The sequence below is a fragment of the Martes martes genome, assembly GCF_963455335.1.
Source record: "Martes martes genome assembly, chromosome: 1".
NCBI lineage: Eukaryota > Metazoa > Chordata > Mammalia > Carnivora > Mustelidae > Martes > Martes martes.
The window spans coordinates 159,711,619-159,733,386 of record NC_137888.1 but is presented as its reverse complement, the minus strand read 5'-3'; the positions used below and the strand labels follow the sequence as shown (position 1 = coordinate 159,733,386).

Sequence of the window (21,768 nt, the reverse complement as noted above, 5' to 3'; positions counted from 1 at the left end):
TTTGACCTCCAGCCGGGGGGCGGTGGGGACCAGCCCCGCCTGCCGCCGGCGTCACTGCGCCGGCCCTGTGGCCATTTTACAGAGGAGGCCGCTGAGGCCTGTTTTCTGAGGTCTCATGAGCCGCAGGTCTCTTTCAACTACTCCGGAAGCTCTCAGGCTGAATTCTGAGAGCACCCAAACAGCCCCAGGATTGTCGTAGGCCACAATTCGATGTTCTAGTGGGAGCTGTTTTCCCCTAGGAAAGCAGAGATGCAGAGGCGTTCCGGATAGAAAGAACGTCATTTGTAAAGATGGAGAGAGCCTGGCACAGCGGGGATCTCTAAGCAAGTCCGTAGTTTGGGTTAAACAGCTTGGGATGGAAATCCGTCAGGCTGCTCCTGCGTGGTGGCGGGTTGAACCAACTTGTGAGCTGTGGTGGCTGTTCTTCTCCAACTACACCAGCACCTCAGGCTAGGGCAGGGCCCTGGGTGAGGAGGGCGGGGGGTGGATGTCCGTCAGCCCTCTGTACTTCTGTGCGGAACCAGCATCTCTGGATGGAATCCCGTGTAGGTGCAGGAGGGAGCATGAGCATGGAAATACCCAAGAGACATTTAGGAGATAGAATCTATTGGCGTTGGGTATTAAGGACAGCAAAAGGGCAGGAAGACATCCAGGAAGACACCAGGATTCTGGCTCAGGAGACGGGTGGATGATGGCACCACTTCTGAGATAGGGAGTGCAGGAGGGAAAGAGGAAAAGTTTGTATCCGACTGTGTTGTTTTGGGGGGGAAAGGTTGGGGGGAAAGAGGAGAAGTTTGTTGCTGGCTGTGTTAAACATGGGCCCTGAGTGGATATATCCAGGAGGCCATTCAGTGTTCAGGTCTGGGGCTTGAGAGAGGGTTCAGGCTGTGGTTGTTGATCATCTGGAGAGTGGCTGGACCATCCAGGGAGTGAGTGCAGTGAGAAGAGAAGGCCCAGAGAGGTTTCCCAGACTTGGGAAACCCTGGAAGACAGGAAGCACCAACAAAGGACTCTGGGCAGGAGATGGGATACTGAGAGCTGCTGAGGAGAAGCCGGAGAAGAGATCATGGGTGGGATTATATTAGTTATCTATTTCGGCATAGCAAATTATCCTGGAATCCAGCAATTTAAAACGATGACTATGTATTATCTGAGTGTCTGTGGGTCCAGGATCTGGCTGTGGTTTAGCTGGGTGCCTCTGCAGCGAGGTCTCTCAGAGTGCTAGTAGATGGAGGGGTGTCTGGGTGGCTCAGCTGGTTACGTGACTGCCTTCGGCTCGGGTCATGGTCCCAGGGTCCTGGGATCGAAACCCACATCAGGTTCCCTACTTGGCGGGGAGCCTGCTTCTCCCTCTCCTGCTCTCCCTGCTTGTGCGTGCACTCTCTCTCTGTCAAATAAATAGTAAAAAAAATAAACCTTTGGGGAAAAAAAGATGGTAGATGAGATCAGCAGGTGACAAGCTGCCAAGAGTCATGTTTGGTAGGGTTCAGGAATCACACTGGTGGCCCCGGCTAGAGCAGGTCTGTGCTGGGTCAGTGTCAAACACCACACTGGAGTGCTGGGAAGTAATAGGGGGTGAAGGTGGACAACTCTTTGGGGAAGTTGGGCTATGGCAGAGCAGTAGTGACTGGAGTGGGATGTGAGGTCTCTGAGGAAGGGCTGTTTTTTGAGATGATATTTGGGCATGTTTACATACTATGGGAGGGGGGTAGGAGAAATGGAAATGTGGAAGAGGGTTGGGGAAGCCTGTTATGGTCCCCGATGATCCCCGCCTTCTTAGAATCACACCTTTGGGTAATCTCCTCCCACACTGACCAACATCGGTCTGTGTGACCAATAGCACGTGGCAGAAGTGACTGGATGTCATTTTGGAGATAAAGTTATAAAAAGACCGTGGCTTTGCTCTCCCTCTCTGGCTCCCTTTCTCTGTCAAATTACTTAGTCACATGGACCCCAGCTTCCATGTCCTGAGGCCACACAGCCAGCCCTGTGAACATGCCCATGGAATGGAGAACTGGGGACCCCAGTAGGGAACTTCAGCCTGTGGCTTTCATCCTCAAAGTCTCCCTCTGGCTGCTCCTGGTCTAGGCACTGTATCTCTGATTGAACTTGGCCTTTCCCCTTTGTCAGCTGGTCATGAGGGGCCTCCCAGTAGGTCATAGGTGTGAGTGAGGGAGGGGTGGCTGGTGTGACAGGGGCAGGTGATGTGGATCTACAATGGATCGCTTATGGTCTGCTGGGCCCACCTGAATTTACAACTTAGCAAGCCCAATAGAACCCAGTTCATCAGGGACAGCTCTGGCCTCATGGTTACTTGATGTCCCCTAGTCATCTCCATGAGGGGCCAGTAGCCTAGTGGAATTGCTTTTTTTTTTTTTTTTTAAGATTTTATTTGTTTATTTGACAGAGAGATCACAAGTAGGCAGAGAGGCAGACAGAGAGACGGGGGAAAGCAGACTCCCCGCTGAGCAGAGAGCCTGATACGGGGCTCCTTCCCAGGACCCTGGGATCATGACTTGAGCTGAAGGCAAAGGCTTAACCCACTGAGCACCCAGGTGCCCCAGTGGCATTGCTTTTTGAATTTGCATATGATTTTCTGGTGTAGGTGGCCTGGCCTGCCTCTAGAACCCTAGGGGTGTACATTCTGGATTTCCCACGAGGGCTTGCTGTAAACGTACACAGCACATTTACCTACCCCATATGGCCCTAATATTATAGAGTCTGTGGTTCCTGTGACCTAGGGGACAGCCCCTTCCTGCTGTGAGCCTCACTCAAAGCTGGAAGCTTTTACATTGCCCAGGGATGTATAGGTCAGAGCAGAATTCTCAGGTGTGGAATATACTGCTTTCAGAACCCAAAGAGTTTGGTTCTGGCATTGTGCCTTATTCCCTGCAATGGGGTGTGTGAGATGCAATCATTTGTCCTTTGGAGGGGACGTCCTGGTATGTCCTGGACGGCTAGACTCCACTGAGGTGACAAGCCCCCACGTCTTCACAGGGCTTATCCTCCACCTTCTGGAGCACCTAGGTCTCATTGAGGTCTTCATTTACTTGTTACTTCTCATTCAGCTGGCCAGAGTAGTAGGATATCATTGATACAGTAAACCAATGCAACGTTCTCTCAAATGTCCAGATGGCCAGGGCCCTTTGGACCATATTATGACAAAGGTGGTAGAGGGACCACTGGCCTGGGGCAAGACCATAAATGTGAGTGGCTATCTTTCCCTGTGAAAGTCAACAGTTTCTGATACATATGGTCAGATCTCAGGCCCCTGCTGGTTATCTGAGGCCATGCCGATCGGTGCTGGCATGGCCGGCAGCTCGGAAGCTGCAACTGAGGCTACTCCTTGATGAGTCTGTAGCAATCCACTACCACTCTCTGTATTAAGTTCAGACTGATGAATTCATTAGGAATACGATGGGGTTTACCCGCAACTCCATATGCTTTAGGTCTTCATGGATAGCACTCATCTCTGCATTTCCCCCACTAGGTGATACTGTTTTTGTACTTACTATCCTGGCTGAGGTGGGTGGGTGGGTGGGGACAAGTTTCAGGGGCTTTCACTGGACCTTCACCTCTGGGAAACCTGAGAACTCAGACCTCAAAACTCTGGGAAAATTCAGCCTTACTGGCTGCTCCTTTGTCCTCGAATGCCCTGACTTTTCTTCTGACAGCTGAGGGCTGTGTGTTGTTTCTGTTATTTGCAGATTTCCATTGCTTTCACGGAGCCCGGCCCTGTAGCAGCGATGGCCCAGAGAGCATGACCACCCTTGAGCCTGGTGTAGGGCTTGAACTTGGGAGTCAGATCTTTGTTTCTCAAACCACCATTTCTTGAACTTCACTGACACCACACTTTGTCTTGTGTGTAGGGGATACTGCAGTGAATAAGACCCTGATTCTGCCCTGAAGGGGAGGGGATGAAAAGATACCCTCAGTTACTCCACAAATGAAATCCTGCAGAAACCTACACGTGAGGTCCCAAACTCAGAGTACAGAATGCAGAATTGTCCATTGCAATAGTAATAGCAAATTCCCTGCCCTGGAAAGTCTGTACTGTCTACACACACACACACACACACACACACACACACACACACAAGATGGAGGGTAGTCTTTTGGTCTGGTCACAGTTATTCCATTTCTTCTTCCTGGAACATGATAGGAGGGACGTTTCCTGCCCCCTGGAGGTTAGGAGTGGCCTGGACTTGTTTTTGCCAATTAAATGTGAATAGTGGTGATGCTCTTAGCTTCCTGGCAACTCTGGAAGTTGACCTTGACTCCCCACACAGCCCCTTCAGGAAGGCAGGCATCAGCCTGGAGCACAGCCCCTCTTGGCACCTACAGAAACTGTGCACACTGAGCTGACCACGGTCTAGGCTGGGAAAGTCCCAGACTAACCAAATCCCAAACCGTAATGAGGAGGTGACTCCATCTCCTGTTTTAGAAGAATGGGGCCAATCTCGTTCCAGCCCAACTGTGAAGCAGCTGTGTTATCACGGGGTGTGTGTCTTGGGGTTACTGTGATAAGTGGGTGTCTACAGTTTGTACCAGGCGCCAAGTCAGCCTCAGGATGTTGCAAGGAATGTGACAAACATGGTTTTGTCCTCATGACACTGACAATTCTAGTGGAGGGTGGCTGATGAACTAGGAAGCAAGTATATGAATATAATCATGTTAGAGAGATGGTGCTTGGAAGGAAATAAAGGGGCATTATGTGACAGAGACCGCACAGTTACTTCAGCTAGGGAGTCAGGAAGGAGGTCATGTGACAAGGAGCCAGCCAGATGGGATGGGTGCAAGAGAGAGGGAGGCAGGACAAGCTGCGGTATATTCAAAGAAGAGAAACAGAAAGCACGGTGGGCTGGAGCATGCTGACTGAGGAGGGGATGGGTGGGAGAGGAGGACTCAGACGCGGGAGGGCCACGCAGGGCCAGCGCGAGGAGAGCCCGCCAAGAACACAGCATAGATGTCAGAAGCGCAAGGATGGGGCAATCGCGGAAGGCTTCCCAGAGGAAGTGGTCTGAAGAACCGTCGAAGTTAGAGACGAGACCAGGAGCGATTCAAACCCCCCGCGTCCAGGCTCTGCCACTTCCTAGTTGTGTGGCTTTGGGCAAGTTATTTAACGTCTCTAAGCCGCAGGTTCCCCCTTTGAAAAGGCAACTAATAATAACAGCCCTGCAAGGTTGTTGTGAAAATGAGTGCCTGAAACCCGGATGCCAGCGCGCTTTGATGGTGGACGTGGAGGCGGCGTGGCGTGCTGTGGAAGCGCGTCGTTCCGGGGGAGGGGTTGTCCCTACCCTTCCTTCCTCAGCCAGGTGACCAAAGGTCACCCGGCCGGACAGCCGCTGCGGGGCGCCCGAGGCGGTGGCACGCGAGGGGGCGGTCCGCGGAGGCTCCTCCCTGGGCGGTCGGGCCCGGGAGGAGGAGCGCAGGCTGGAGCGAGAGGGTCCGTTGACAGCTGCTGACAGCTGGCAGGCGCGGGGGCCAAGAGGCGGCAGCGTCCTCGGCTCTCGGGTCCGCGATCCTGGCCGCCTTCAGCGGAAGGTACGCAGCAGCTTCCCTACCCTGGCGCTGCTTTCCTCCCCGCAATGCCAGCGTCCTGTCTCTTTAAGAGGTCAGCGAGTCGCCCCGCCTCTTAGGGATCTAATTGGCTTTTCCCGCCGCTTGCGCCCTCTTTTTGGTGGAGCTCCATTTCTATAGGCTACTGGGGTCTGGGGGCGGGCCTGAGTGCTATAAGTAGGGGCTGTGGCTGTTTTCGCAGTTTTGGCCGAACGAAAAGGTCGCTCTTGCTTTTCGGTCGCCGCTGCCGGGAAAGGCTGCGTGCTCTTTGGGGGCCGGTGGGCCCGGTGCGCTGACCGCGTTTCCCCTTTCCTGCCGGCCCCCCATTTCTGCGGAGCCGGCTGCCTGCGGCTCTTGCGCGACGCTCCCTGGCCCTGCAGCCTGCCCCGGGCGCTGGAGGCCGGACTCCCAGGGCCTGCGCCTCGTCGGCGATCTCTGCGGTGGCGAATGAGCGGCCCGGGCGGCGGGGCCTGAGCACGGCCCGGGGCCCTCAGGTAAGGAGGGAACCTTTTCCCGCCACACCTGGAGGGGGAGCCCCGTCGCCGCCCCTCCTGAAGCCCTACCGCGGGGCTGGGTGCCCCCTCCCTCTTCAGCGGCTGGGACCGCCACTGCAGGGACGCCCCCTGGCCTCCGCCGCACCTACAGCCCCTCGCCGGCAGGGAGCACCCAGAGCCCGGGTGCATCTAGTGACTACCCGCGACAGCTGCGGGAGAGCCGGGAGCTGACCGGGACCTTCACCGCCATCCCCGCAGCTCGACCGGGGCCCACCTGTCGCCGCTCCTTCTTCCGGGAGTGACCCCTTCCCGCTCAGGGCGCAGCCTCAGAGGACCCCCTTGGAGAAGTTTCAGAGGGCCAAGGGGGCCCCCTGGGTGAGACTCACAGGAAGAGGCGACGGGTAATGGGAAGGCCGGGAGGGGTAGGGGTGGCAGAGTGCTCGGGGAGGGGGAGTGAGCACACCTACAGCTGCGCAGGGCCAGGGCTGGCCAGCCAGCAGGGATGGTGGACCCAGTGGCTTGAGACTATGCAGGAAGAGTCTAGAGTCAGTGGCCCTGCATTTGGGCCTGTGCCTCGGTCTACAGACAGGGGACAGGACCTGCCTGCTACTTTGCCGTGGCCTTCAGCAGCCGGAGAGGGGCAGGAGGTGGTGTTTATGCGGCTAGGGCTGCTGCTGCAGGAGGGGCCTTCTGGGAGGCTCAGAAGTGCTGCATCCATGGGACCAGGGGAAGGAGGGTGGAGGGGGACTTTGCTTTCTGCCTCTGTGGTAGTGATGGGTCTGAGGGTCTTCTCAGGTGATCCTTCTCCCGCTCCCGGGGAAGGGCTTGGCTGCACTCTGCTGGAGGTTCATCTATCCCCATCATAACATTTTATTGAGAACTTATTCTGTACCAGGGACTATTCTAGAGGGTTGGGTCATGAGCACGCCTGGGGTGGGCAGCCAGTAAACACATAAAGACCCACTTCAGATGGAGGCCAAGTGCTGTAAAGAAAACACAGGGCAGGCTAGCTGAGAGAGATGTGTTAAGGAGGGCTTTGAGGAGGTGGCCTGAATGATGAGACCGGCAGAAGGACCAGCACAAGGGCCCTGAGGTAGGAGGAAGCTTAGCAGCTTGGAGAACAAGGTGGAAACCAGGGGGCTGGAGGATGGACGGCATGAGGCAGGGCAGCAGGCAGGGGGCAAATCAGGAGGGGCTTCCCTTCATCCTGGGGCCTCCTGCCTGGGCTGTTGGCAGTTTACCAAGAGTGGCCTGTCTGGAACAGCGTTCCCCTCCCCACACCTGAAGCCTGAAGGATGAGGAGCTGGCATCTGTCCTAGGGAAACTTCTTAATCTGTTTTGTTTCCAGAGTTTAGAATCTTACCTGTCTGCGAAGGGTCAGAAGCACTGAGGGGGCATTGTAGCAACTAGGAAGTATAGCCTCTCTCTTTGCTCGGGGCTTTCTGTCTTCCCTGGGGTTTTCCATCCAGTCCTGGTTAACCCCATTGCACAGATGAGAGATGGGAAAGCTGAAGCCCAGAGAAGGGAAGATCCTCTTCAGGGGCTCATTGCCAGTCACTGTGTGACTGGAGCCAGCCTGGGGTCCTGCCCCGCAGGCTAGCCACAGAGGGAGGGTAGAAAGGAGCTGGAAGCCCAACTGGAGAGTGGGAAGATGGCCTCTGGAATGTTAACAAGCTCAGGAAAGTCCCTCCCAGGTGGAAGAAACAGTCTGTTCTGGTTTCCCTGGTCCTGAAAGACCTGCGTTTGCCTTAAGCCACTCAGCCTCCAGGAAACTCCTCTGCGAATTCCCTTTTCCATCCCTCGAATCTGGGCTCTACTTCTTCTTCTTGCCCTCAGCCAGCCTTCCCACCATCTCCTGTCCCCTGTCCCATCCTCTGTCCCCCATTTCCTGAGCCTGCAGACCCCTTACTTCTCTGTTACCACCCAGGCTTCTGCTCCCAAGCCCTGGAGCTTGCCCAGGGTCGGGGGAGGAGAAAATGGGGCCAGTGACTTAACCCTCTTGCGCCTCTCCTTTCCCACTCTGTACAATGGGCACAAGAGTAGTTTCATCTCATGCAGAGGTGGTGTGATAGATAAGAGCGTCACTAAGTGTGTAAAGCCCTTAGGCCTGTGTCTGAGGGTAGTGTGCATTGTTCTTTTATTTTTTATCGTTGCTTCAGTTATTTTACAAGCTTTGATACATAGTGGCAATTCTGGTAAGGCCAACAGCCTCATAAGCCAACAGTGCTTCTTTGACCAGCAGAGAAAAGGCGCCACCTGGGATCATATTAGCAATGTGGGCGGTCATCCCTGCCCTTGGCCTGCTGAATCAGAATCTGCACGTTCCTGGCATTCAGGTGTGAGAAGCATAGCTCCAGATGGAGCCCAGAGCCTTCCATCTATAGGTGGAGAAACTGGCTCCCAGAGACAGGTGCTTGGCAGTCGCCACTTGGGGGCCTGGGCACTGGAAATAGACAACCTGGCAGGTGGCTGGGAGGCCCAGAGCTTTGTCTGAGGGGATAACAGAAGTACTTCCCTCGTGGGCTGGGAGGGCTCAGGGAGTGTGTCTGCTACAGCCACTGAGTCAGCAGGGGGCACTGGTGGAGCAGTGTCCTTCCAAAGGGGCCCTTGCCCTCCAACCAAATCCTTCTTCCCTTTACACCCCCCAGGCCTTCCTCTTCGGAAAAAAAGCAGCAGTTACTGAGGCGTGACCTTTCTTGGGCATTTACTTCTCTGTTCTTGTTTGATCCTCCTGGCAACTTTGTTGGGAAGGTGTTATTTGTCCCTGTGACACAGGGAGAGGAGAAGTGACTCACTCAACGTCACACAGCCACATAATGGCTGAGCCAGAAGTGCAACCCAAATCTGTCCGACTCCATAACCCATGTCAGCCAGAAGGTTTTCCTTAGTGAATTAGGACATCAGACTCAACTGGACATAAGCAGAGAAGGGAATTTGTGGGATTTTATGCCTAAAAAGAAAGTACAGGAGTAGTACTAGCTTCAGGTCTGGCTAGATCCAGGAGCTCATGTGAGGCTCTATCCTGGGGTGGATTTCCATCTGCCTCTCAGCTCTGCATCCCTCTGTGTTGGCTTTATTCTCAGGTGGGTAGCCACATGTGGGGTCAAAGTGGTCCAGCTGTCTGGTACCATGACACTTGGAGCAGAGAGTATCTGTTGCTAGCAATTACAGCAAGTCCTGTGCTGATTCTCATTGGCCGGGACAGTGGAGTGTCCTGATAAGCCAGGCTTAGATCATGAGCACACTCCTCGGGCGTTGTGAAGGGCTTGAGTCAGCTGTCCCTCAATTTCATGGACAGAGACCCGGGGAGCTGAGGTTCCCCTGTCAGGAAAACGGGGGGCTGGACAGGCAAAACCAAGTGATGCTTCCCCCATCAGACTCTATCTGATTCTTCCTGCTGCTTGGCCCTGGTCATCCTCACTGGCTTGCTTTTTTTTTTTTTTTTTTTTTTGCCACAAGAGACCTCTCGGCTTCTCAGCAGTTACTGGGTGCTTGGCCTGCCCTCTGGGGCCTGCCCCTCCTAGGACTGCTTGACACCCCGTCCTAGGCCAGAGCTGGTGTTGGGTTGCTGGGACCTGAAGTTTGCTCCACAGAGAATGGTGAGGGGCGGAGGGGGAGGTGGAATCTATCTCCTTCAACTCAGGTCACTTAATCAGTCATCCTCCCAGGTCACAGAAGTCTTGGGGGGAGTGGCACACCCCATGCTCACCATGGCCACGTTCACACAGCAGACCCTCAAGGGCCCCATGCAGGTGCCAAGAAAGGGCTTTCCTCCTGGAGGGTGTCTGACGGTCAGCGAGGAGAATGTTTCTTGGGAAACTTCCCCCATATTTCATCACCTGCCGTTGCCTAAACTTGGCACCAGCAAGGAGAACGCCCCTCCACACGTGGACCAGAGCCTCCCTTCAGGGCAGTGTTGGCAAAGGGGAAGACGATCATTCATTTGGTGGGCTGTCCGACATGTGGCAGCCTTGGACCCTGTCCACAAAAAATCGTAGCACCCCACCCCCACCATCCCCATGTCAACCTGGAGAACCCCTGTGTGCTACTGAGGTGTCCAGTTCTGTTCCACACTGCCCCTTCCCAAGGCCACTGGCTTACTGTTGTTAAGATTCAGCTTCTGGTCCAGGGGCAGGGCCCCTGCCTGTGCAGCAGGGCATCACGGAGGGGTTCTGGAATAAAATTGCACCTTGATAGCTGGGGAGAAGGGGGCCGTGTTTGGTGGGGACACATTAGCAGCATTGGGCTAGCTGGTACAAAATACCCAGTGGCCAGGCCAGAAGTCACCAATTCTTGCTCTCTTCCTGCATTCCCTCGGGGTGTCTGTGGGCTGCTCATGTTGGCTGACCCTCCCAGGGGTATCCCAGATCCCTCCACTCCACCCCCACCGCAGCCACTGATAAAGCCACCATCCTCCTGCCTGCACTGGTACAGTGGCTTCTTGGTCTCCCTGCCTCCAATCTCCCCCTGCTCCATTCCATGTTCCTTGGCAGCCTGAGGGGTCCTCTCCATGTGGACATGGGGCCCTATCACCTGCCTTTGTAACACCCTTCTCATTGCATTCAGAATGCAGTCACATTGTAGGTGGCCATATTGTCCTGTGTGACCTGGCCTTGCTGGCCTTTCTGCTCTCCCCACCATCCACACTGGCCTGCTTCTTGCCCTTTGAACAGGCCAAGCCTGTTTGTACCTCATGGCATTTGCTTTCACTGTTCTCTCCCAGGTGTGCTCTTTGTCCATATTTTCCCAAGTCTGCTTCCTTCTCAATTATTTAGATCTAGTGCAAATGTCAGCTTGTCTGACAACCCAGTCCAAAGCAGTACCTCTTCATATTCATTGGGATTCTGGCTTAGCTGTTGAAACAAAGGTCAGGAAACAAGATAGTAGATTATTCCTGTGTATTGCATTGATGGTGTGTGTTCAAGCTGTCCAGGAGTTGCCTGGAGGCATGTTGGACTTGACCCAGACACCTTTCCTCATTTCTCTCTTATTCTCAATACATGAGTTCGGTTTTGCGGTCTAAGGTGGCTGCTGTTGCTCCTGCCACCACATTCCTATTCCAGGCAGTAGGAAAGGAAACTAGCTTGGCCCGAAATGGACCAACTCATTAAATTAACTGCTCATTTCCAATTGGATAAAACTTGGTCATGTGGCCATACAGTGGCAATGGAAGCTCGGAAAATAGCCATCATCCTGGGAAGCCACATGTAAGGTAAAATCCATGGGCTCCAGTACTAAAGGGTAGGGTGGATATTGAGGACCCTGGTAGTCTCTACTGTGTTACCCATTCATCTTTCAGTCCCACTTCTGTGTTAACATGGTTTTCATGCTGGCTGCCTGGCTGGTGGAAGAATGCATGAAGAATGCATCCTTTTTTCGGACCTACTATGTGTTGGGCATATGTTCTTTTTCCCTGTTGGTTTGGCCTCAAGTTGCAGGTGGGGATGTTACCCCAGAGCCAGAGACTGGCCTGTTGAGGAGAAGGACGGAGGAGTCTGAGGCCCAGGTCTCAGCCCATCTGCTTTGGTCTCCTGTCCCTTTCAGCCAGAGGCAGCGCTTGTGTTCTGTGGCTTGGAACAGTAGCTAGGAGGCCCTGTGTCCCCTGCAGCCCTCACCCCAGGCCTGCTGGTGCTCAGGGGTAGCCTTAGTGACAGCACAGACATGGGTGCCCGTGGCATTTGAAGATCCTTGCAACAGGGTGCCCAGCGACCCGGCCTGCTCCTTGCTGAATGGGAGACCTGTGCTCTTAGAGTGTGAACAGAACACATCTTTCTAATTTTTTAAAACTTACTGACGTGTAAATCAATATTAGAAAAGTCACAGATCACAGACTCAATGAATTTTGCCACGGTGAGCACACCTGTGTACCCCCCCATCAAGCACCAGAAGCTGGAATGTCCCCCCCCCCCACTGTGCCCTCCATCCTCCACAAAGGTGACCCTCACCTGGGTGTGTGTGTGGCTCAGGCCGCACACATGCACTCGTAGCTAGCCCCACTTGGCCCCATATCCGTGAGGCCCTGTCATGTCGCCGACATAGGAGTGGCCTGTTCTTTCTCTTTCTGTTCTGCTGCTTGTATGAGTGGCACCACGTATGTGTGCGTACTGCCAATGGTGGGCGGCTGGGCCATTGCTAGCCCTGGGCAGTTACAAATGTACCCAGAAGTGGCGATTCCAGGTCATAAGGCTTCATCTGTTCTGGTCATCATTTTAACACTGGTGTCTGTTATGACCTGATGCCCAGGCCACGCCAGGCTCGCCTGCCCTGCACCCCCCTGAGTTCCCCCAAGGAAGTCCCTGCTGCTGTCAGTGCGGGCCAGCTCTGGTCCGGGTCCCTGAGAGTCCAGCGACCTGGGAGCCTGTCTGGTCCAGGGTGGCTCCCAAGGCCCCACGCTGCCAGCTCTTCTGTCTTTAAGGCTGGACTCTTCACCTCTTCTGCCGTGTCTCTCCTTTCCTCCCCTTTTCTACTTGGAGACCTCCTGTGCGTCTTCCTGGCACAATGCATGTCCCCCTGATTTGTGTCTCCCTTTCCAGGGAGGCAGCAGAGGATGGCAAGGGGTATGGTCCGCCTGAGGTGCACACGGTGCCCCACTCTGGTGCTCAGTGACTGTGTGATTGCAAACTGTCAGTACCCCGCCTTCCTCCGGTGGGCTGTGCGCAGAGGACTCTGAGGACTGCGAGCATTCGGGCTGTAGGGGGCGCTAGACCTCACTTCAGTGCCTCCCACAGCCTCCCAGGTGGACGCTGTCCTTAGTCCTGTTCCAAGGACACAGGGACCTTGCCCCTCTGCACCCTATCTCCCAGACCCCCTGGATCAGGGGGAGGAGCTGGGGTCATGCTGAGTAGCCGGCTTTTTTGTGCCTGGCACAGAGGAAGGCTCAGTCACTCGGAGTGGCCTTTACTGTGTGTGGGTCATGAGACAGAGGCCAAGGTAGACGACTGGGCCCCTGTCCGGGTCTTGTGTTGTGGCATGAGGGGGAGCCACACCTCAACTTCTGCCTGGTCGGGGGGAGAGTGGTCCACCAGCCCATGGTAGGTAACCACTCTTGGGATCTACTGGGAACCTGACACCAGAGACCCAAGGCCACATAGCCGCTGCGCTACTCACGTGGGGGCTCTCACTCCCCCAGGGCCAGCTGCTGGCGGAATGGACATCCTGGAAGAGGTGATTTGGGCCAACGGGAGCACAGCCTTGCCCCCACCTGTGGCACCCAACATCAGCGTGCCACATCGCTGTCTGCTGCTGCTCTACGAGGATATCGGAACCTCCAGGTGAGGCAGGCCGTGGCCCTGAGCGGGTTCCCCTGTGTGCAGCACGCATGGGTGTGACGTGTATGGTGGGGGCGAGGACGGGGGATTGCACAGAACCTTACCAGGTGGCTGGCTTCTGTCCCCACCCGCTAGGGTCCGGTACTGGGACCTCTTGCTGCTCATCCCCAACGTGCTCTTCTTCATCTTCCTGCTCTGGAAGCTTCCGTTTGCTCGTGCCAAGATCCGTGTCACCTCCAGCCCCATTTTTATCACCTTCTATATCCTGGTGAGTTCACTCCCAACTGGTGACCGAAAAACCTAACTCCAACGGGTGCAGGTGAAAAGGGGAGTTATTAACTGTTTCTATGATAAAGTCCAGCTTCAGACGTGGCTGGATCCACGGGTAAACGGACATCCTCAGGGTTCATCTCAGATGAACCCTCCCTTGCCGGTGTCCAAATTGCCAAGAGCAGCTGTAAGCTGACATCCTGTCTGCCTGCCCATGCCAGTGGAAGAGGACTGCCTTCCTGGTGGTGCTAGTGTAGACCTGGGACTCCCTCTGACCGGCCTGCCTTGGATCCCCTGTTGGTCCCTGAGCCAGTCTCTGTGACTAGCAGGGAAGGGGCACTCTGGGCTGGGAGGGTGGGGTCAACTCAGCCAGGCCATGTGCACTGCAGAGGGTGGTGGCCCTTGGAGGAAAACTGGGGTGCTCTTTGTAGAAGGCAGGGGAAGAGATACTTGCTGACAGAAGAATGCCCACTGCCATCTCCATGAGGCAGTGCCAGGGGACTCAGCGCTGCCCCTGCCCTCGTATTCCTGGGGACTTCTTTCTGGAGAGCTCAGGAGACAGTGGTGAGCATTGGCTCAGGCAGATTGCCTCCAGGCCCCAGCTGTGCCAAATGACCTTGGACTGGTGGCTTGGCCTCTCTGTTCCTCGGTGCCCTCCTTCCCACATGATGTGTGCTGGGCCTGCTTTAGCCTGTGGCATGCCTGTGACCACCAAAGAAGACCATGCGCTTAGCCCTAGCCCTCTGGCAGCCAGGCATACAGTAGGCACACAGCATTTGGCTGCTTCTACAGCCCATCCTCTTGAGTGGTGTCAGCCTCCCCGAGAGTTCCACATGGGTTTCGTGGCACAAAGGACAGACTGTGTATGCATCTGGACTCTTGTGTTTGCATGTATCAGAAAACCAAAGTGAAACTCATGGAAGCTGGAGGGAATGTATTGATGGAGAAACGGACAAGTCCTGGGGCTTCAGACTGGCTGGATTCAGGGGCTCCACAAGACTGTGGGGGCACAGTCTTAGTCTCCCTCTCAGCTGGGGTCTCTCCGGTGGCCTTGTCAGCAGTCTCGTGCTCGTGGAGTCAGGCAGCCCAGCAGCTCCAGGCTTGCAACTTGCCCCCCCCCCACCCCCCCTGCCCCACCAGCTTCATTTCCAGTGGCTGCATCTGGTGTCCTAGCTGTGCCTGTCACTAGACTCCCTTGGGTCCCACCCCATCCTCAAATCAGGGAATGGCATGTGCCACATGGCCAGCCCTGGGTTACAGGCCAGTCCCCTGAATTTGGGTCAAGACCCCCTCTCCCCCCCACCCCCCACCTCCTGGCCCCTGAGCTATATGAGCAGCAGGGAGAGGAAGGAGGCTGTTGCCAGAGGGAGGGAGTGGATACCAGGTTGACAAAATCCTGGTATCCAGGATTTTGAGCGCAGGCACTTCTGCGAGACAGAAGGGGCAGCAGTCTTCCCCAGGGTCTCTGAGGTCTCTTCCCTGCAGCCTCCTCTCCTCCATGGCTGGGTATTAAAAGTGCTAATGTGATGGCACTGAAGGAAAATGTGTACCCAGCCCTTACCGGCTGCCAGGCTCACTTCCGCTACATCAATTTACCCATTTGCTTCTCACAGCCATCAAATACAGTAGGCGCTAGTTTCGGCCCATTTCATAGATGAGGAAACTGAGGCACGAAGGTGCACGTCCTTGGCTGAGGTCACAGAGGCAGGAAGCAGCAGGGCTGGCATTCCAGCCTGGCTGTGGGGCTCTACCATATCACCCCATTAGCCATTCTAAGGCTGCCAGTATAGCCAGGAAACTGAGGCCGGAAAGGGAAAGGCCAGGTGGAGTTTACCGGCCGTGGAGGGTCTCCCCACCTCCCTGCATCCCACTCCTGACTCAGAGTTTGGAATCCTTCCGTTCTCAGAGAATCTGAGGCTCTTGTGATGCTCTGTGCCTCGCAGTGGTCTCATTCCCTGACCCCATTATAGCATCCCCACTCTTGCCCACCAGGTGTTTGTGGTGGCGCTGGTGGGCATCGCCCGAGCCGTGGTGTCCATGACGGTCAGCACCTCGGATGCTGCAACTGTTGCTGATAAGGTGTGGCTGGGCCTGCTGACAAGGGCGGGGGGATGCGGGGCGCTGGGGAGAGGGGTGACCGGGCCCCCAGGCTGACACTCTGCCCGCTCTGTGTCCAGATCCTGTGGGAGATTACCCGCTTCTTCCTGTTGGCCATCGAGCTGAGTGTGGTCATCCTGGGCCTTGCCTTTGGTGCGTGTGCTGCTGGGGCCAGCGCTCTCCCTGTCCCTCCCTAGCGGGCACCGACCCCACCATGGTCTCCCACAGCTGGCTCCCGCTCCCTGACCAGTACGTTTCTTCCAGGTCACCTGGAGAGCAAGTCAAGCATCAAGCGGGTGCTGGCCATCACCACGGTGCTGTCCCTGGCCTACTCGGTCACCCAGGTAAAGGGGGAGGTGGGGGGCAGGGGCAGCTAGGGGGGCTCCCTAGAGGAGGTCAGGGGTCACTGAGGGCCGAGCATGCTCTGCTCCCTGGCTCTGGGTCCAGGTTTGAATTACCTAGGGTGCTTGTTAACAAGGCAGGTTCTCCCCCCTACCAACCATTCCAGTCTAGTAGGCCGGGGTCGGGGCGGGGAGGATGCCTGGAACCTGCTGTTGTCACAGCAGCCCAGGTTCCCTAACATACAGGTTTGCAGACCACACTGAGAGCTGTACATCTAGAGACTCCTTCCTTAGAGTTGGCAGTGGCTACCTCCTGCCGAGCTCAGTTCCTTGCTCCACGGCAAGGGCCTCCTCTGGGTGTTGGAGCCAAGTGGGTAGGGAGTAGAGCGAGGCCACGAGCAGTCTGGAGCAGGCCCGGCCAGGGAGCTGGGCTTGCTGTGGTGGAGAGCTCTGAGTGCTTTGTATTAGGGAGACCCTAGGATTTCCGGGTGGCGGGAGACTGAGGCCATCCCCTGCTTGCCCCTGCAGGGGACTCTGGAGATCCTGTACCCTGACGCCCACCTGTCGGCTGAGGACTTCAACATCTATGGGCATGGGGGCCGTCAGTTCTGGCTGGTCAGCTCCTGCTTCTTCTTCCTGGTGAGGCGGAGAGGGCCCTCCCCCATTTCTGGGCCTGGCACCCTTGGGGTGGCTACATGGGTCTCAGAGCCTGAGGCAGGGGCCTGGATGTCTTGGTCCCGGGCTTAGCTCTGGGCTCGGTGTTCCCAGCATCCTTCTCAGCCCTGCTCTGTCTCTGCAGGTCTACTCTCTGGTGGTCGTGCTCCCCAAGACCCCACTGAAGGAGCGCATCTCCCTGCCCTGTAAGCAGCCAGTGGGTGGCTCTGGGTCGGTGCTGGGTGCAGGGGAGGGTCTTCTGCTGGAGAGCCCTTGGTGAGAGGGAGGGGTCCTCTTGGCGGCCCAGAAGGGCCTCAGGTGACTCGCCGGGGATGCAGGGTGGAGGCAAGGGCAGGGCCTCACGGTCCCCAACCCCCCAGCGCGAAGGAGCTTCTATGTGTACGCGGGCATTCTGGCGTTGCTCAACCTGCTGCAGGGGCTGGGAAGTGCGCTGCTCTGCGCGGACATCATCGAGGGGCTCTGGTAGGTGGGGCGAGGCGGGACTGGGAGCGGCGGGCAGGGGGAGGCTAAGCCCAGGTCCCATTCAGAGGAGGCCCCTCCCTGATCCGCTCCTCCTGCCCCGCCCCCAGCTGTGTAGATGCCACCACATTTCTCTACTTCAGCTTCTTTGCGCCCCTCATCTACGTGGCCTTCCTGCGGGGCTTCTTTGGGTGAGTCTTCCCACGGGGATGGGGGGCGTGGCGCAGGCAGGGGGCGGGGGACGGGGGTGGTAGCTGGTGCCCTGCTCACCGCCCAGCGGCTGGTGGTTTGAGGGCCGCGGGCGCCCCCGCGTGGCCGCCTGCGGAACTGCGCCTCCAGCTCCCTGCGCATGCGCATCCCCCGCTTCAGGGTCCCCCGCCTCCCTGCTCCCACCCAGTTCGTGCACTGGGAAGGATGAGACAGATGGTGTGTATATGTCTGTACCCACGCGTGCATACACACATGCATGCATATGCACACATGCATGCATATACACATTCTGTATGCAACACACACAGGCATATACACTTTCCCCACAAGAGAGTGTCTATGCGCAGTGTTCTACACTTGCTTGCTTTTCATTTTAGAAGACTCCGCTCACTCTTTCGGCAAGCATTCACTGAGCACCTATTAGGTGTCAGGCACTGCTGCAGCTGCCACGTTCTGACAGGGAACAAAGAAGACACAAATCACCACGCTCCTGGATGCTCACTGGAGTGGCTGGGGAGGGGAGCAGGGTTGCGGGAGGCTGGTGTGGAGTGGATAATGGGGGAGGTGCACGTTGGTACCTGTTTGTGTTTGGAGGCATGTCAGGGAGACAGGATGCTAAGGACATGGGGGATTGATGGTTGGATCCTGGGCCTCTGATGCGGTGGAAAAGCTGGATCTGAAGAGGCGGCGGGGGACTGGAGGGGGGTGGGCAAGACATCAGAGGAGGGGTGAGAGGGGTTGGGTTGGCCCTCATCAGCCCAGCCCTGATCTGTGTGGGACCTTGCACACACATGTATCTCCCTGGCCTTGGGCTCCTTTTTGTAAATTGGCTACAGCTGTTCCCTGTCAGAGTTACCCTGAGCATTGAGGGACCCCTTTCACCTGCCCTCTCCCTGCTCAGCAACATGGCCCAGGAGAGCACCAAGTAGGTGGTCATAAAAGCTGCAGTGGTGGAGGTTGTCACTGGTGTTTGCTGAGCCCCTCGGGCCAGAATTTACCTCTGTTTACCCTCTGCTAAGGGCCTCTTGAGGTCAGAGTACCCATTTTACAGCGAGAAACAGGCAAGTGAGAAACGTGCCCTTGTCCAAGCTCACATGTGGGCTGAGTTTTAAAACAGGTCCCATTGGACTCCAGAGTCCAAGCTTTGGGGACCTCCTGGGGCGGCCATTGGGCAGCAAGGCTTACTGTTTGGAGAAGGAAGCCTCTCCTGACCAGACAGTGGGGCTCCGCCACCCCTTTCTCCTCCCCACCAGCTCGGAGCCCAAGATCCTCTTCTCCTACAAATGCCAAGTGGATGAGACGGAAGAACCAGATGTGCACCTGCCCCAGCCCTACGCTGTGGCCCGGCGGGAGGGCCCGGAGGCAGCAGGAGCCGCCAGCACGCAGTTTGACTCAGCCGGTGGGGTGGCCTACCTGGATGACATCGCTTCCATGCCCTGCCACACGGGTAGCATCAACAGCACAGACAGTGAGCGCTGGAAGGCTATCAACGCCTGAGTGTGGCCACCGTGGCCCAGAAGGCCTGGTGGGGCCCATGGAGGGCAGGCTGGAGAGAAGACTAGGGAGTGCCAAGGCCCTGGGGGGGAGGAGGACGAGGTCATGGGACCATCTGTGGGCAGCAGCCCCAGGCAGGCCCTGTCTTCCCCTCTGTGCCCCCAGTTGCTTTTGGCCACCTCTGCTCTAGCTGGGGGCTGCCTCCCCCTTCCACCGGCTCTGTCCCTGTTCTGCTGGCCCAGACTCTGATCTCTCAGGGGCAGGCCTGGTTAGGCCAGCTGGGGGCACCTCCTTTCTCCAAAGCCTGGGCACCCAGGACTGGTCTGGCTCTTCTCATCCCTTTGCCTCTTCCCCATTGCGCTTTGGCCTCCTCAAAGCCCACTCTGGTGGCTGGGCGGAAGTGTGTATATTTTCTGGATCTATTTTTTAATAAAAAAATAAAAGGAACAGAAGTTGCGTCTGTAGAGGTTCCTCTTAGGAGCCTGAGGGCTGGGGTGAGACCCTGCGATGATCAGAGGTCCTGGCAGGTCCTTCTGTGTCCCAAGTTCCTTCATTTGTTCAGTGGAGGAACACTGGCCAGTGCTCAGACCCTGGGCTGGCTGCTGGAGAAGTGGAGGACAGTCGGATCCCAGTGCCCCATATCTCGAGTCCCCATCCGAGCAGACAAGAGGATCGTGGAAAGGGAAACATGGTTCTGTGAGCTGCTGTTTCCCAACCCTGTTGGGGAGCATGGGGTTTGGAGTGAGCCCTGCGGGTCCTGTCCTTTCTTTGCGCCTTTTGCTCTGCTCTCCTGGACCGGCTGCTTCCCCTCCCCTAGCTTCAGCTCACCATCTGTGAAATGGGGATAAAGAGGCCTGTGTTGCAAGGCCTGCTGTAAGGATTACCAACACAGGTCGTGACTGTGGGCCAACGTGCCATGCTCCCCGGGATCCGGGACCCAGAGAGCTGGCCAGGGGTGGACCAGGAGGTTCCTCCTCAGAGCTTTCTTAGAAGACTGGTGGGTGGGGGATGGAGGCCTGCTGGGCATTGCAAGCAGGGCACGTATTGGGGGCTGGATAGAGAGGCCTGGACAGGCCAGTGCCATCTGAGAAGCCAGAGTGACAGCCTGGGTTTGCTCAGTGTGATGCCTGAGCAAACAGCCCTGTCAACGGGGAGGCACCCATAGACAAAAAAAGGCTTGAAGCCTACTGCCCATCTTAAAATTTGTTTTTTAATAAGTAACATGCACGAGAACAGTTCGCCCTGTGCAGGGAGGTACACAGTGGAGCATGGATCTCCTCCCCAGCCTGGCCTCGCTTTCCCTGTCCCCTGCTCCAGAAGCACTGCCAAGGCCAGGGGCTTCGCTGCTGGCTGGAGGTGCCTGTGTGTGTTCACACTTGTGTATGCGCTTTACCCTGTTCTGGGAATGTAGATGTTCTGTCTGTTCTTCACTTGACGCTTGATCTCGGGATCCTTCCTTGTCAGGTGTCAGGGCAGTTTTTGTTCCTGATACATTTTGCAACAGTAGACAACTCAGTGACAAACATCCTTACAAATATGCTTTCGGTAACTCATGCACATGGAATTACTGGAGCACACAGTCTTAATTAGTTTTAATTAGTCTTACAGTCTTCTGGCAGAGATTAATAGCTGTCCTCCAGTGTGCCCCCCTTTTCTTCCATTGTAATCGAATCCCTGATTTTTTTTTTTAAAGTTGTGTACACAGCTTCCTGGAACAAGACTACATTTTCCAGCCGTCCCTGTGGGTGGGTGTGGCCATGGGACTAAGTTCTGGTCAATGGGATACAAGCATGCAGGCAACTTCCTTATGGAGAGAACAGGCTCTGTGCCTTTCTTCTAATGGGGATATGGTCGCCCTCGCTGGCATCATAGCAGCCATCTTGAGTCACAGAGTATCTTGGTAATGAAAGCCTCTCATGGAAGTGGAGCTTGCTGCGTAGATAGAAGGAGCCCATGTCCTGATGCTGGTGCATCTGCAGTCGCCTTGGACTTTGCACCTAAGGATGACTTTTTGAGGATGAGTGATAAATAATGTCTACTCGATTTCAACCCCTTTGGATTTTTCTCTTATAGTTGAACCTAATCTGAGCCAACAGGCTCTTCAAAGAGGCTGGACCAGTGTTAACTTCTACCAGTAAGGCCTCACCAACACTGTCTGCCATTCAAATTTTTGATTTTCCTGAAAAGACCCGCTCACTTCTGTTCTGCCAGGACCTCATTCTGTGTGTTGTATCTGGATGGTAACAAACATCATGCTGAAGACCGACCAGAATGCAGGGGTTTCCGAGACCTTGGTATGGTGATGGGGTTCATCGTATGTGGCCCAAGTGCCAGTTCTGCATCCCTGCTGCTGCCACTCATGGGGTGTGGACTGGGGGGGCAAGTCATGTCTTCTTTCTGACCTTCTAGTTCCTCATAGTGACTCAGGGTATCAGATGACCAGCTGCCACCTAATCCCTATTTTCCCTTTCTTAGTGACCCCGCCCTGATGTTTCGTGGTTCAGGGAAGCACCTGGATGTAAGGTGATATTCCCTGCCCCCACTCTAGTCACTCACGTGACTAAAGTCTGGTCAGTGAGGTGTTAGCAGAAATAGGAGAAACTTTCTTTAGCACAGACTGTTTAAGGGGAGCTAACTCAGCTAGGAGCTCTGCTCCTTTGTTCTCTTGTCTTTTTCCTTCCTGCTTCCTGGAATGCAGATGTGATGGCTGGATGATGAGGTGACATTGGGAAGTTCACCCTCATCCATCGAGGATGCTCAAATAGACAAAATGATAATCCCTGTCCCTAAGGATGGTGGTGTTGCTGTACCAGTAGTGGACTGCTACCAACAGGCTTCTTTAACATGAGAGAAAAACCATCTTGTTTATAGCAAACTTGGCCCTAATGGAAATGTGAGGAT

The 21,768-nt window shown here is 55.8% G+C and overlaps 1 protein-coding gene across 5 annotated transcripts; it reads left to right on the top strand.

Annotated features, from left to right (window-relative positions):
* Window positions 1–5,304: 5,304 nt before the first annotated feature.
* On the top strand, window positions 5,305–20,570 carry TPRA1 (transmembrane protein adipocyte associated 1). Of its 5 annotated transcripts, none has more exons than XM_080824733.1 (12): window positions 5,411–5,544; window positions 5,940–6,053; window positions 13,183–13,324; window positions 13,457–13,589; window positions 15,584–15,670; window positions 15,769–15,841; window positions 15,953–16,032; window positions 16,558–16,668; window positions 16,829–16,889; window positions 17,064–17,166; window positions 17,274–17,354; window positions 18,627–20,570. In XM_080824733.1, the coding sequence occupies exons 3-12, from the start codon at window positions 13,200–13,202 to the stop codon at window positions 18,868–18,870; spliced, it is 1,098 nt and encodes a 365-aa protein (XP_080680859.1). In that variant the 5' UTR covers window positions 5,411–5,544; window positions 5,940–6,053; window positions 13,183–13,199; the 3' UTR covers window positions 18,871–20,570. The 5 variants fall into 5 exon arrangements, with proteins under 5 accessions (XP_080680860.1, XP_080680863.1, XP_080680859.1 ...); XM_080824736.1 differs by having other exon boundaries at window positions 5,416–5,544; window positions 15,562–15,670; window positions 18,627–19,323; XM_080824734.1 differs by lacking the exon at window positions 5,940–6,053 and having other exon boundaries at window positions 5,305–5,544.
* The last annotated feature ends 1,198 nt before the right edge of the window (window positions 20,571–21,768 follow it).

What these genes read in the sequence shown, in the direction of transcription:
- TPRA1 (XM_080824734.1), top strand. Translation starts at nt 13,200, where the DNA reads ATGGACATCCTGGAAGAGGTGATTTGGGCCAACGGGAGCACAGCCTTG. An exon ending in GAGGATATCGGAACCTCCAG is followed by an intron (nt 13,325 to 13,456) that starts GTGAGGCAGGCC and finishes CCCACCCGCTAG; the next exon opens with GGTCCGGTACTGGGACCTCT. An exon ending in TTCCTGCGGGGCTTCTTTGG is followed by an intron (nt 17,355 to 18,626) that starts GTGAGTCTTCCC and finishes CCTCCCCACCAG; the next exon opens with CTCGGAGCCCAAGATCCTCT.